The following is a 14,583-nucleotide window of genomic DNA, read 5'->3' on the forward strand; positions in this document are numbered from 1 at the left end:
GGGAGTTGTTGATGTGCTGACTTAGTTGCTGTTGTACACACTTCTCCAATACTTTGGCATTGACATGGGGATCTTTTTGTGGCATTCCAGCGCAGGTTAAAATCACCCAGGAAAATCTCTGTGGCATTGGAGGAAATCATAGTTGTGACGATTTCCAAGAGGTGATCAGTGAAAGAGTCGTTAGAACCTGGAGGGTGGTAAAAAATATGAAAGTTACAAAGGTGTAATGAGTTGCTGCAAATGGAGAGTGCGAGGTATTCACAGGAGTCAGTGAAGTTCACCAAGAGTTCTGTGACAAGCAGGGAGGATCGGTAAATGCAGGCAATGCCTCCTCCTTTCTTGTTGGAATGTCTGTCCAGCCAGGTGATGTTGTAGTTGGGAGGGACTACTAAGTCCAGGCAGGGAGAAGAGTATTCATTGAGCCAGGATTTAGTTAGTATAGCTAGGTCTAGGTTTTTGTTCAGGATGAGGTCAGTGATATCCGTTGCTTGCTTGACTGCTGAACGGCAGTTGATCCAAAGACCAGCTAGGTGGGGGTCTGGGGGAGTGTCAGGAGTCTGGATGGACAGAGATACAGGCGCGAGGTTGTCATTGCGGATTAAGAAGCAAGTCAGTTGTCATGTGCTCCTATAGGTGGCCTAGAGTCCTATAATACATTGAGCAACATTACAATCTATTAAGTCAAACACAAGTGGTTTTTGTACAGCTTTCGTGTATAATTCCTGTTTTTGATGATGCTCTCATAAGTAATGAAGAAAAAGAAGGCTCCAGGAAATACAATATTTATTTAGGAATCACACAATTTGGACATGGGAGGAAGCAGTCTTGATCCCAGGTGACCTGGTAACAGATTATGCTGTTCAGTCACTAGTAGCCGTGGCCCTTGCAGGTAAGAGTAGTGTGGCGGTGGGTCCAGGTGCGGGGGGAAGGGGGGTCAACAGACGACGACGAGGAAAAATTAAATAAAAAATGAATTTTCCCTCGCCTTAGTCTGTCAACATCCCACCCCCTCCACCCGGCCCTACCTCTCTTACCTGCACGAGCCACAGCTGTCTACTAGATTGGCATCTCTTTCTCAAGGGTCACTACTTTGTCTATTGGTGCCTCAGGTTACAATGTGGAAAACCGGCAGAAGACAAATGAAGGCTTGCCTTGCTTTGAGCTCGATGTTCCAAGGGGAACTCGAGCTGAGCCAGAGCCAGGAATCTGGCTCGAGTGAATCGAGCTTTCGGTGACTTGCCAACCTCTAATAGCAGAACATGCAGTTTAGTTGAGAGTCGATGCCTGCTGGAGCTGGAGACGTCCTGTGTCCACCCAATACATTCAAAGAAGCCTGAAGCCTTGCATTGGGAAGTGGTCCCAGCTCCAATGGGAGCAACCTATTTCTGTTGAAGCAGGGTTCAAGTATGAATGAAGGATTTTATTTTGGTTAGTAACAACCATGCTTAAAAGCACTTTAAGACAACATGGTTCAAGCGCATGTGTTCTAAAACTATAACTTAAATTCAGGGTTCAAGTATGATGGCTGCCATCAATGCATTTCAAGTGGGAGCTTTAGTAGGTTTGTCTCTCCACTCACATTCAGTGGAGAGTTTGAATGTGCCAAAGCACTATTTTAAAAAAGGTAGCTCAGGCTAATTTCATAAAATACATTTCAGATGGAGCAGCTCACCTGTTACTCTTTCTGATGACCATAGGCCTGAGGAGGTGTTAAGAAAGACTAAGGTGAAATGTGAGGGCTAGAGGAGAGCAGGTAATACCAAAGGTAATATACAAACACTGCTAGCTTGAAAAGACTCTCCTATTGTACATGCTAGAATATGAGACCGAGAAGTAGAGTCTGAGGTATGTTGTTGGAGGCTGAAAAGGCATGAACTGGGAAAACCTAGATAATGGTCACTTTATTGAAATCGCAAGGTTCTATCTTTAGAACATAACTTGATCATTTTGTGTTTTTTTCCCTCTCAGATCTCAGACCATTGCCCGACGTCGCCATGACAGGGAACTGCACCCAGGAATGCACAGAGTATGGTCACTCGGACACCTGCTGGATGCCCGGCCAGTCCTCCCCCAGCCGGAGGCCCAAGAACGCCCTCAAACTCTCCACTTTTGTGCCTTACCAAGAACGGGGGAATCAGGAACAGATTGGCAACGGAAGCCCCCGGAACTCTGATGAACGTGGCGGCGGCAGCAACCACCACAGCAGTGGTAATGGCACCGCCACCAAAATGGCCAACATCCGTGTGCTGCCCACATACAGTGCCTTCACGAATAGCAGCCATGAGCCCTGCAAGGTCTCCCCAATGGAAGACATCCCACTCACCCAGACATCTGACTTCCAGCAAACCACAACGGCTCCACCATCCCAGAACACCAAGAGGGAGATATACTTATGAGCTTTATTTTGCAGCCACCCTGCATTTGAGAAGAAAGCAGGAAAGCGGACCATAAGCTTTGAGGGTGGAGGGTGTGGGGGTGCTATTGAAGGACAAAGTGCTGTGAATCTAAGCGAACCTTTTCAGGCAAAGTTTTAACAAAGAGTCTTTGGAAAAAAAAGAAGAAAAAAAACACTTCCAAAAAAAAGAGCAACAAACGACAGACATGTCTGAGGTTTTATTGGTCCATACAATGGTTTATTCCACTTTTTACTTTCCAAGAGCAGCGCCCATGGCGAGCAGAGAATGTCTGTTGTGACATCTTCATGAAGGAGAGCTCTTTGGTGGTGAGGAATGGAGCAGCATGTATTTAGATGAACTGTTTTCCAGGGGTTTGCAGAACTGCAAAGAGGATCTTGAAGCGGGTATTGCGACCCGCGCCTGCAGTTGTCTCACGTGCCTAGGACTCTGCCAAAGACTATCTTAAAGGGAGAGATCTAAGGGCACCAAGCTGATGTTCACTAGCTCAGCCTTATACACCCCAGTGTTTTTGAAGTGTGTTGTATGTACAGAACAAGGGAGTGGCTTGATCGCAATGCACTTCGGCACAACAATGTGGGAGAAAGGCATGCATGCGTGCACATGCAGGTGCAAATGCACACGCGCACTTAGATCCAACTGGCCCAGTAGAAGGGATAGTGAGGAAGCCATTGCTGCCAGCTTCTACAGGGAGTGGGGAGGAAAGGATGATGAGAGAGGTAGACAGAGCTTTAGTGAGCCACTTTCTGTTTGAGATCCTCAGTCACATCCACACAGCAGGGAAGGATCTGACACCGGTCTCAGCTTTTACTGTAGAGTTCTGTAAATACTATCCTTTTGAATGATGAAAATGTCTTCTGCCTGATTTTACACTTCTATCACTGTAGAACTATTAATTATGATTTGACAATGACCCCCACACAGGGAAGATGTCCATGTTTATTCGTGTGGACGCATCCGACAGGGAGCGAGGAATGTTCGTGTCTGGGGCAACGGTGAAGTGCACAGGGGAGAGAATTCTATACTGCTGCCTTTTTGTTCTATGTTGTATATAAGGAACAAAGCCCATAGCAAAGAGGAGTGAGAGGGAGGTGCCAAGTCATCCATCCTCATGTTTTTTAGGATCACATTGATTAAGTCATACAGAGAATCTTCAAAGAGCTTGCTGTGCTTGTCCTCTCTCCCCTGACTAGTCACCTTGAGAAAGTGCATCTGCGAACTTTTTCAGAATCTATAGTAGGAGGAATTTCTCAGAATGCAGAGAAAGCTGCAGCTAAGCATGATGTGGAAATGCAAATGCAGCATTATTCTGGAATACGGCTAACTTTAAATTCATGATCCGTACCAGGCGAAATGAGGATAGGCGATGATCTAAACGTGGTAGGAAACAAGTCCACCATTAAACATCCACCCTAGCTCTTGGCCAGTCCGAAAATTTGCTCTTGGAATTGATACATTTTTAAACAGTTTAGAGAGGTATGGTTTGTGATAAGTAGAATCACGGGCAAAAGGTCAACCATGGTCCTGAATTTACAAGCGTTGTTTTTAAGGACTCTACTTTCCTTTAAAGAAACCGTGCTAGTAACACTGGATCGCTGTCCAAACTCTTAAGGAAACGGAGCCAACCAAAACATTAGGTCTTCTAATTTTTATGATTGATTTTAACCGCATGCGTGCGGGCGGAGTTCCGCTCGTACGCTGAGATTTTTAAAAGCGCACTTTACGTGACGAGCTGGGCTCGTCATCAGCGTGCGAGGAGGCTACCTCATGACGAGCCCAGCTCGTCATCAGCGTGGAAGGGGTTAACTGCTTCAATGAGGAGAAGAAGCCAGTCCACCATAAAAGAGCTAGAAGCTTTATGGTGATGCATTATTGTTTCTCACGAGTAGGTAATCTTTGTGCTTGTGGGATTCTGCCATCACAGAGACACCAGACTCAACAATCTAGAGTAGTGAGAGCTTTAAATACTGTGATGGTGTCTGGAATTGGAAGTGCACGTATTTTATTTCAATATTTTTTTTTAATTAAAAAAGATGATCAACTCTATGAAATAAAAATTCTGTAAACGGGACATTTCTCTCTACCTACTTTGAGGCATACCTTTCAGTGATAATATTGCAGAACCACAAATGACAGACAATGAACATCCCCTCACCACGAAAATGGAACATTTGGGAGAGTTTGAGGCCATTTAAGATTTGAATTTTAGTGGCACTTGACCACTCCACCAGCAGTGTTCCGTACTAGCACATGTAGCCCATTCCGTGTCGTGCTGCTTTACACACCTTTTTATTTTTTCAGACTCTAGGTATCTGTTGTGCAACGGGATTAGCTACGGGACACTTGTCCATGAGCCTCTCTCACATTGCACCTCTTCCACTGGGCATTTTATTAAGGAGACCTAGTCTTCTCAAGTGCTATGTGGCACATAATATGATTATTACTTTTTTTCCCACTCATGGAACAGTGACACACACTTCACTGCATGCAAAAAGGAGAGACTTGTTAAATTCGCAATCATGGCCCATTTATTGATCTTCCATTGTTTTTAGTTTACGCTGCAGCTGATGTAGGGGCTAGGCTGATCAGAAATCTTCTGTCTCTCTCACGCTACCACATACAGTGAATCTTCCGTGTGATGTCTAGGAGGAGACTCTAGACATTGACAGGCACGTAGTTGGTTGCGAGTTAGGCACATTGTTGGTGCGTTAATGGGTGAAAAGGGGGTTAATACTGGATGAGGTGTTGTATGTGAAATCGTGTTATGCTTCTGACCAGTATGGTTTAGCATCGTATGACTATTTTTTGGTCAACAAATGTCCTGCACTGTTTATGATGTAGCCTTCCCTGAAAGAGTGAGTTGTTGGTGGGAGTTAAAAGGGGCCTTGGGATGGCTGTGTGAATGTGCCTACTGTTGTTGTCGTCTGTATTTGTTTAACTATTGCAAGCATTCTTGGGTGATCAACAGTCACCTTCCAAGAATTCTTTTTTCACCAATATCTGAGGTGCTGCTAAATTGGTGTTGCTAGAAAGGTGTATTTGCATTTCAACCATACCGATTGCATGTCGTATCCCACTGTTCCTGGACTGTGTGAATTAAAGTACCATGTAAGTCATAGTATTTCATTTTTTGAAACTATGTTCTGTTTTTAACTTGGTGTTAAGAATCCCAAAATAAGAGAATGATTGGTGTCATTGCATTCTCCATCAGCCCCAAACCTGCTTTTGATTGACCTCAACTCAGGACGGTCTCTTTGAGCTGTTAGAGTTGTCGGTAGTTTTTATTGTATGTGTGTGAGCAATGATGTGTGGATCTGGCCAAAACTTAGCTCTTGTGTATCAGCTTTTTGGCATTAACTCAAGCGTTTTTGCACTTTTCACAATGAAGATGTTTAAGGATGAATGTGAGGTTTGTGTGTCTCCTTCTAGGTATGAGGAGAATATCTGCATGATATGTGTTTAGCATAGTGTGCGGTGCATTGGAAACACCATCTTGTAAGTTTCGGACCAGTCGTGTCTTTTGTCTTTCTCTCATCCCAATTAATTTAATCAATTTGAAGTTTTGGCGATTTGTATTCTGTATGTTTTCTTGTCGTCTTTGCTTTCCATCCGAAGTACAAATTAGTTACATTTTCTCCTACATTCTTTTCTTTGTCTCTTTTCAACAAAAGAGGATTTCCTTCGCATCCTCTGGTGTTGGCACATATTTTCCCAATTTTACCCTGCTTTCTTTATAGTTTTGCCTCTGGCATCATGCTCTGCTGATGGTTGCATTGCGCAGGGGACGAGCTGACAACCTTAGTGATTTTTGGAGTGTCTTCCTCCTCTTGGGTCTTCAATTTTTACTGGAAATCATGGTCTTTGAAGTCCTCGCTCTCTTAACATTGTTAACCGCTTCTATCAGAAAAGCTCCTAGGTAGTCTGAACAAGCATGAACTCTAATGCCCAAGCTGCCAAGTTGTGACCTGATTTATTTGCAAGCATACACCATGCCTTAAAGAGCAACTGCTATGTTGCAAATTTTAAACTTGTGAAGAACATATTGCTTTTAGATTGTCCATATTCAGTGGCCGGTTTGAATATGCAGCTAGTCAGCCTAGTCAACAATGCTGTACTTTGTCCCGTAGACCTTTAGCTGAACTGTCACAGGATTCTCATAAACACCCACCAATGTTATAGGAGTGTGGCCTACAAGTGACACTATTTACGTGTTGTGGCCAGATTTTGTTTTTCTTGTTGGAGGAATAGTTCTTAAAGGTCAACTCATGAATATCTAACTTTCTACAAGCAATCAAGCCTTAATATCTTACCATTATAAGAGCAAAAAATAGGTGACATTCAGAGCTGCAAATTATTTGGTGTGTATAGCACTTTGTGTAAATGCAGCCCTACATACTGCTCTTGGTTAATGCAAGCAAAGTGACTTGATTTACTATGTGCTCTTCCATACTACTACTTAAGGCTAACACTATTTTTCTTTCTGTAGTTATCACAAAGCTACTAGGTGTTTAGGTTTCAGCTGTCATTACAATCTGTTTGAGAGTTTTCTTCGAAATGTCTATTTTGTAATTATAAAGACATACGCAGCATATTGCCAGCCAAATATGTGCAGGATTTGTCAATGCCAATAAGAGTTCAATGAGTCTTTAGTAGCTAGGGCTGTCTGAGCTGAGTGCACAGACTGGTGCCAAAGAAACTTCCACAGGAGAAAACTGGCGAGATAAGGCACAGAGAAGTGATACCCCGATTTCAATAGGTTGTTAAGTTTTGTCTGCAATGGCCAAGGTATAATGTTCTCAAGATCTTCCATGACTTTTCTGGACCTTGGTTTTAAGTTTCCCACGAGTTCTCCACACATGATCCAGTTGTGTTTTATTCTTCTATGATTCCATTCATATTTCTTAGACAATTTTAATTTGTTCAGTATGCAGGAAACCGTGCCATGCAGATAATTGTACTTATCTCTGCTTCCATAAAGCTCTCTGCTCTTCAATGGATACATCTCGGGTCCAACCTGGCAAAGTCTCTTTGACACAAGTGCTAGATGGACCCTGTTTGTAGCGAACTCAAGTTTGTGTAATAGGCTTTCATTACGGGGTGTAATGCACCATAATTAGAAAAATAACTCATCCATGGTTTCAAATACTATTAATTGCGATGCTGCTTAGCGTAAACCCAATCAGGTTTCGTGTGTTGGTACGTCTGGGGTAAGAGGAGGAGAGCTTGGATGATCTGCTTTGAAATCCCCTATACTGTCAATGTATCCAGAAACCCATATCTTCTTTCCTTTGCAGTGGTGTATTTATCATCCACACTGCTTCACCATTTAGAAATTGCAGACCCACGTGAACCTTCCTTTAAACAGAAGAGGACAAACATGTTGGGCCTATTTCTGAAGAGGCTGTTGCTAGACGTCGGTTGAATTTCATTATTTCACCCTTGCATGCGTCTATATAGGAAATGGAAGTAATGCTCTTGTTGCTTCATGACCTTGTTGTTTGTGGTTGACTGTTGTATATCAGCTTCCATTGAAATAAAAACACATGCCCAGTATTACCCACTTACTGGAGAGTGATGCCTTGCGAACTTAGTGTCTTAATTTCATGGTAGAGTTAGTCCAATTGAAAATGCATGTTTGGAGACTATTGTGATCTTAGCCATGTAATGCATCCTTGCCCCCTCATCAAGCTGTCCTGCTTTTAATGGTTGCTGAACTATCATTAGGCTGGTGGTTGTGTGCGGTTTGTTGGCAGGTTATCAGTTTGAAGTGTGTAGTAATACAAGATTGATAAGTGCTGGGCGAATGACCAACTCCACGAATGACAAATCCTATCCTGTGGAGCATGTGCACATATTCAGTGCCACTGGGGTGCAGTTCTAGTGGTAGTCAAATTGACGTGAAACCCGAAGGCCCTGATATGATGGGAAACTGGTTAAGGGCTAAAACCAGGACAAATGTGCTTCTCTTGGTAGCCAAATGGGCACCTGTGGCAATGTGAGGGGCTCCTCTTATACCACACATTGTTGCCTGGTATAGTAGACTCTGCCTCATACTGGGATAAAAAAAATAACTCATGCAATACAGGGGCCCCAAATGACTTGTGCTGCTATAGACCCTTCTCTTGTATTTTTTTTTTTTTATTTTTTAGAACTGACCTGTCCCAGAACCATGCGAACTCTGCAGAACTTTCAACTGCTCTTTGGGCCAGAGACCAGAGAACAGGGAAAGATGAAAAAGGCAGGGCATGCACACCATACTGTGCTGACAGATAGAACTCTAGGGACCTCTCTACCGCGCCTGACTGTTGGGGGTGAAAAGGGCATACTGGGACCCCAAGGAGCGGGTGGGAGGAGGCTCTTAATCTGTTCTTAAAACACACAAACATATATATACATACACATACACATATATACATATACATATATATATATATATATATATATATATATATATATATATATATACACACCTACATTTGTGTAACTTTTCTTTTTTAATTTGAGGGCTCCACAGTGGTCATGATGCATTCTTGTGCGTTCCTAAACACAAGAATGTGGTGCTGACAATATGGCAAATATCAGTACTGAGGTTAGAAGATGCCACACTACGTCATGTTATTCTGTATATCCAGTCTGTTGTCCGTGACGTAGGGATGATTAGTCCTATCGTATCAGTTTTAATAATCTTTTTCCAACTCGAACAGTTTTGACGAATTAGCCTCTATTCCATTGGCTTCGTGGTGGCTTGAATGACCCGCTCGGAGCTTCACTGATGAGGGCCTTTCAAGTTACATTGCACAGTCTTCACCATTTAATGACGAAGAATATTGCTGTTCTGCATAAATCTGCTCAATCTTTTTATTTTTGCTTGAGTGGGAGGACTCTAACAATACACCGTTACACAGTGACCTTGACACTCATTTAATGGCAAATCATATTTACTTTGGAAGCAATGGCACATCCAATGAGGAAGGCAGTCTTCCATTTTCGTCCTTCACACTTGGTGATGGGAACATTACTGCAGACTTCTAAAGAAGGCAGTCATTCACGACGGAACATTCTCAATGGGAGGAGTTGACGCGGCTACAGACGGATGGATAGCTGGGCTGTTCCTGTCCTAGAAGTTTGATTAATTCATTCCTTAAGTACCACACAATTCTTCCTGCTTCATAAGGCTGGGGCTGCTCATTTTGTGTTTTCTATGAACATTTGTACTTAGTCATAGCATGTGTAAAAGACGTGGAGTAGAAGAGTGTTTGTCAGCAGGGTGACAGCGCAACATTCACAATGCAAAGACCACCACAGTGGTTCAGTCCGCTTCTGCGTATGTGCAGGCTGCTTCCTAAATCAATGGTTGTTCATGGGTGACATATGTCCATGACCGTCTCCAAGCACATATTGAAAGGTGTGAAGTCACAATAAAAGCACTGCATGGCTTGTTGTAAGCACGAGTTGCATGCAGGTGATGTTACAGTTCATTTTGCACAGGCATATATTCAGATGAAGGCCATCTTGGTGGGGAAACTATTTAACAGGAGGCAGAAGCCATTAATTGAAAGAACTCCATGAAGCTAGGTTTCCTCTCCTCTCCTCTTCAGAGCAACAAACTTCACTTGACCCAACCACCTGCTGATCTACTGTAGAAGATTTAGCCAATAGGATGTAGTCTGTGAGTAGGCAGAGGGGAAGACGTCAGCCCATCTGGGCAGGTTTATATCTCTTTATCCCTAATCCCGTCATACAGCAGTCTTAATCTGACTGTATTTACTGCTGTGATGTCTTGAATTCTTGTGTCCGGAGAGGACAGTTTCCATCAGATTGGCTTCTCCTCTCCCATCTTTTGGTGTTGGTGGCATTAGAGATTGTAGGCTTTGCCAGGGGGATTTACACATCTGGCCTTGTGAATCAGGATTGGGGGGGGGGGTTATTGATGTACACAGGGGGTAACCAATTTTGCACCTTATACTAGTGGAGCTCTTTCTCCAACTGAGAGGTGGGGAGAGTTGCAAACTAAATTGAGAAATGTGTGTGGCATTAGTATCACAGTATACACTTTTGAACTATTTGATGGCCAAGCGGGAATTCCGTTAATTGAACTATTTGATGGCCAAGCGGGAATTCCGTATATACTTTAAAAAAAAGTGTTAATCTAATAAATGATAAAAATAAAAAAAAGTGCTGCTCCAACTCTGACCATAAATATTACTAGGATCTAAATCTGCAGTTTCGTGTCTCACGATAGACTATACTCACTTGACTGGTGAGCTACCGCATTGTCACTTGTGGAGGGGTTATATATGATGGTTAGAGTATGGGTTCGTGAGGGATCTTCTAATGGGCGCACTCGAACAGTTATTTTAATTTTGCCAATCACATTGAATATAAAGGTCCATGACTGAGATTGCAGACTTGGCATTTCATTTCTAAGGAAACAGTGAACCCCATGCAGGCTACGGTGCTTGAAGTCTTGCAAGAGCTCTCCAAAGCACTTTCAATAAGAAATTACAGCAAATATACATTTTCAGAAGTTTGCTGATTTTGATATCCATTGGTTGCAAGAGGTTAGGAAAAATGTGTATGACTCAATAAAGAGGTAAAGGCGGAACATATGGAACCAACTACAAGTAAAGCCAATTATTTTGCTTGCGGAAAAATAGCCATAGCCAGATCCTGGCTTTGATTCACGCATGTCCATTTATAGTCCTACTGTGCTGTCAACATAGAAGAAATACACACTGTTTCGACTCTTTGTTTAACAAAAACTACATCTTCTGCACAAATAATAATACTCCAATTCATAGAACAACTAGCTAACTATCAAAGTCCAAACTAGAGAACTACCTAGTTACTCTACTATGTACAGCCTTAATCCTTGAGAGAGGGCAATCTGCAGGTATTTTAATTAAATAAAGCTTCACCTGTTCTATTTTGCAGGGTTGTTCTTAGCCTTAAATTTTACAAATGGCCACACTGAACCACCGAGATTCCTTATAAATTTGAAACGCCTATCACAAAGTGATGACATACTGTTGGTTCTGTGACATGGGTTATATTAATAGAAATTCCGGCACAAGCCAGAGTTTTTCCTATGGTTGATGAGGAGACTGGAGGCCATTTTAGGAACAAAACATTTTTAGCTCTGTGAAAGTAAACTAGCACCAAAACAACATGATATTCAGGTTTTCCATGTAAAATACATGGAAATTGAGTTATTCTGCAATGTTTAACAAGTGTTTGTATGTATTATTGGAATACTTGTTAAAATACTTCAGCGACTCAATTTCATAGCAGACTTCATGAATAAGACATGGTTTTGTTAGCATTGATTCGGTAATAAAAATATCAAGTGCTAGTGTTATGGGACAGGCAATGTAGTCCTTTTTAATACAACGTGCAACGAGTTCTAGGCACCTTTTACTACAAATAGAAAAGTGAACTTAAATTAAGTGGTATTTGAATTGATAACTTATGCTCAAATTTGTTATGTGGGCCACAAAGGGATTTCACCAATCTAGCCTCAATCTATATAAAGTTTCTGACTTGATTCTGAAATTGGCATTAGTAGCATGGATCCAACACAAGGTTTTACCATTTTAAAGAGGTACATTTTTTTACCACTGAGTAGCAAGATGGGGGATTTAAAACAGTGATCCAAAACTTTTTGGGGAAAGGCAGCTGTAGAGGAGTGCAGAGGGTTATTTTATTCACTGTTTAGCAATGCACTAGGGCAAAAAGGGATGATGCTGGGAATGGGGAGGGAAATACCAAAGGAATGGGAGGCGACCGCTCCACGCGGCAGCACACCACAGCTTCCGGGAAAATTGGAAGAAGAGTAAGAGGATGAGTTCGAAAAAGAAAATAGAAAAATATTTTAAAAAAATCAAACTGTGTCCGAGCTTCAGTGTTGTTTCTATTTATACAGACAATGTTAATTTAATTGCTTGTGATAATGCCTTGTTTCCTGTACAGTTCTATGTACATGCAAGTGTAGCTTTTTTAAAAGATAAAATGGAAGAAATACTATGGCAGAGTATGTAAACTATTTTTAAGATGGGTGAAATATGTATAATCAGAAGAAACTATTGCTAACGTTGTATTGATATAAATATGTGATGCATTTCCTAGTGACCCCACAAGCGGGTTTATTTTTTAATTATATATTTTTTTTGATGGGATGGAGGAAGGGGGTGCTATTTCCACTTTCAAATGTCCCGTTCATCCCCTTTCCTCTTTTGTTCACTCAGTCCTATGTTCTTTTCATTCCTTCATGGCTGTGATCGCAATCTGTTCATATGTAATTATTTTTGTTTCAATCAGTAAGCATGACGGGGTAAACCAGATAAACAGTTTTTATATTTTATTTTAATTCCGTTTATTTTTTTCAATATATTGTTTTTTTGTTTGCTGAGCTGTCAAATGAAGAAGTTCCATTGTAATTATTCCTTCTGAAAAGCTTTACAATAAAAGTGTCAAAACCTATATTCTCTGCTCTCTGCCTTACTTTTCTTGTCAAGCCCTGTGAGCGTTTTATTGTCTAAACTGTCAGCAAACATTATTAGGAAGAAAAAATCATCCCAAACAGTGGAGATATTGTGTATGTAAAGTATATTTTAACTTCAGGATAAATTGAAGTTTCATTGGTTTTTCTTTTTTATCCCTGTACGTTTTTCCAATTATACTTGAAGCTCCAATTGATTTTGTGGCATTCTTGTAGTTCAGGTAGGTATTTGGAGGAATGACAAGAAAATAACTAGTTTTGTGATGAAGCCTTTAAAATCCAGTCTCTGGTATTTATGCATTGTATATTGTTATTCGTTTTGTACAACTCAATGGTTCACATTTTGCCAACGCTTCAAAGAAGAAAAACTGAACTCTCACCTCACGGGCCCCAGGATTAAACAAGTTATTTCGACTTTGCATAGGGGCCTACACCAAAGCATACTACTAATCCACACCTTTTTTTATTTACTTATTGGGAAATTAGGATGACATTTCTGATGGGCACATTTTTAAAGCTGCAAACACACACACAATAAGGCTGCCTGAATGAGGCTGGGTGACATTACATTTTAAGATTTCCCAGTTATCTTTCATAACCCTTTAAGTTACCAAAACCTGCGTCAGCCTTAGCCGTCTTGATTTCCCTCTTTGCCACTACTAGGCCAATGCTGCAGAATAATAGTTTAGCCCTGGGAAGTTCCACATCAATGGGGATCCCCACAGAATGAACTTCGGCTCAAGTAGGACCCTCTCTTCAATGACGTTACTGAGCTCCCCGAAGATCACCACCCAGGAGTCATGAATTAATGAGCACCCCCAGAGTGTATGAAGGAAAGATTCAATCCCCCCCTGCACCGCAAGCAGTTTGAGAACGCCATCCTTCCCAGATAGTGCAGTCTCCATTTATCGTAGTAAACTTTGTGGCAAACCTTGTATTGGACCTGTCATAGATGTGACTTAATTGCTACCTCGCTCGTGTGCATCAGGGCTACCTCCCAATCTATATTTTCCTTGTCCCCCACATCGCACACCCATCTCTCTTGCAGTTTACCCAAATTATCTGGCATATTGTTATTCAATGTTTTATATGTGTGGGGAAACTGCTCGCTTACCCAGTTCTTTTATCAACAACCACCCTCCTAGTGGAGTGAATCCCAGGATGTCCTCCCCAGGTAGCCCCACCCAGTCTGCCAGGCATGTTGTAGCTGCGCATACTTTAGGAATTGGTTGACAATCAGGCCATAGTCATGGTGTAGTGATGAACGGGGTCAACTTCCCATTTCCCAACAACTCCCCCACCTTGGAGAACCCGATAAGACCTCAGGGCTCAAAGCCCTGTTACTTCTCCATCTCCAAGAGCCATGTTCCCTCCCGTAAGGCTGTTTCCCAAATGGTACTATGGTAACGTCCCAGGTGTTTCGTAGCTTTGCCCCACACTGTTATGGCTACTTGTGTGGCCAGGAGTAGACGCTGTATCCCTCTCCTAAAGAAAGCATTATTCAAATTAATTTTAAGGAATGAAGTAACGCCCATATTGAGAAATTAAAAGAGAATTTCGGTATAAGCCATTTAATTGGCTAGATTGCAGATGGAATACCAAAAATGTGAAGGAAACAAAAAAAAAACAACCTGAAAAAAATGCAGTTGATTCTAATAGGTTTCATGATTG

At 41.8% G+C, this 14,583-nt stretch overlaps 1 protein-coding gene across 3 annotated transcripts in view; it reads left to right on the forward strand.

The window, feature by feature from the left end:
• PCDH1 (protocadherin 1) overlaps positions 1 to 12,893 on the forward strand; it is a 285,738-nt gene extending 272,845 nt beyond the window's left edge. For all 3 annotated transcript variants that reach the window (XM_078653523.1, XM_078653522.1, XM_078653524.1), the window contains one exon: positions 1,969 to 12,893. In XM_078653523.1, coding sequence (XP_078509649.1) covers positions 1,969 to 2,396 — 428 coding nt within the window. In that variant the 3' untranslated portion in view covers positions 2,397 to 12,893. The remainder of the gene's footprint in view (positions 1 to 1,968) is intronic.
• Positions 12,894 to 14,583: the final 1,690 nt, after the last annotated feature.

The sequence above is a fragment of the Lissotriton helveticus genome, chromosome 7, assembly GCF_964261635.1.
Source record: "Lissotriton helveticus chromosome 7, aLisHel1.1, whole genome shotgun sequence".
NCBI lineage: Eukaryota > Metazoa > Chordata > Amphibia > Caudata > Salamandridae > Lissotriton > Lissotriton helveticus.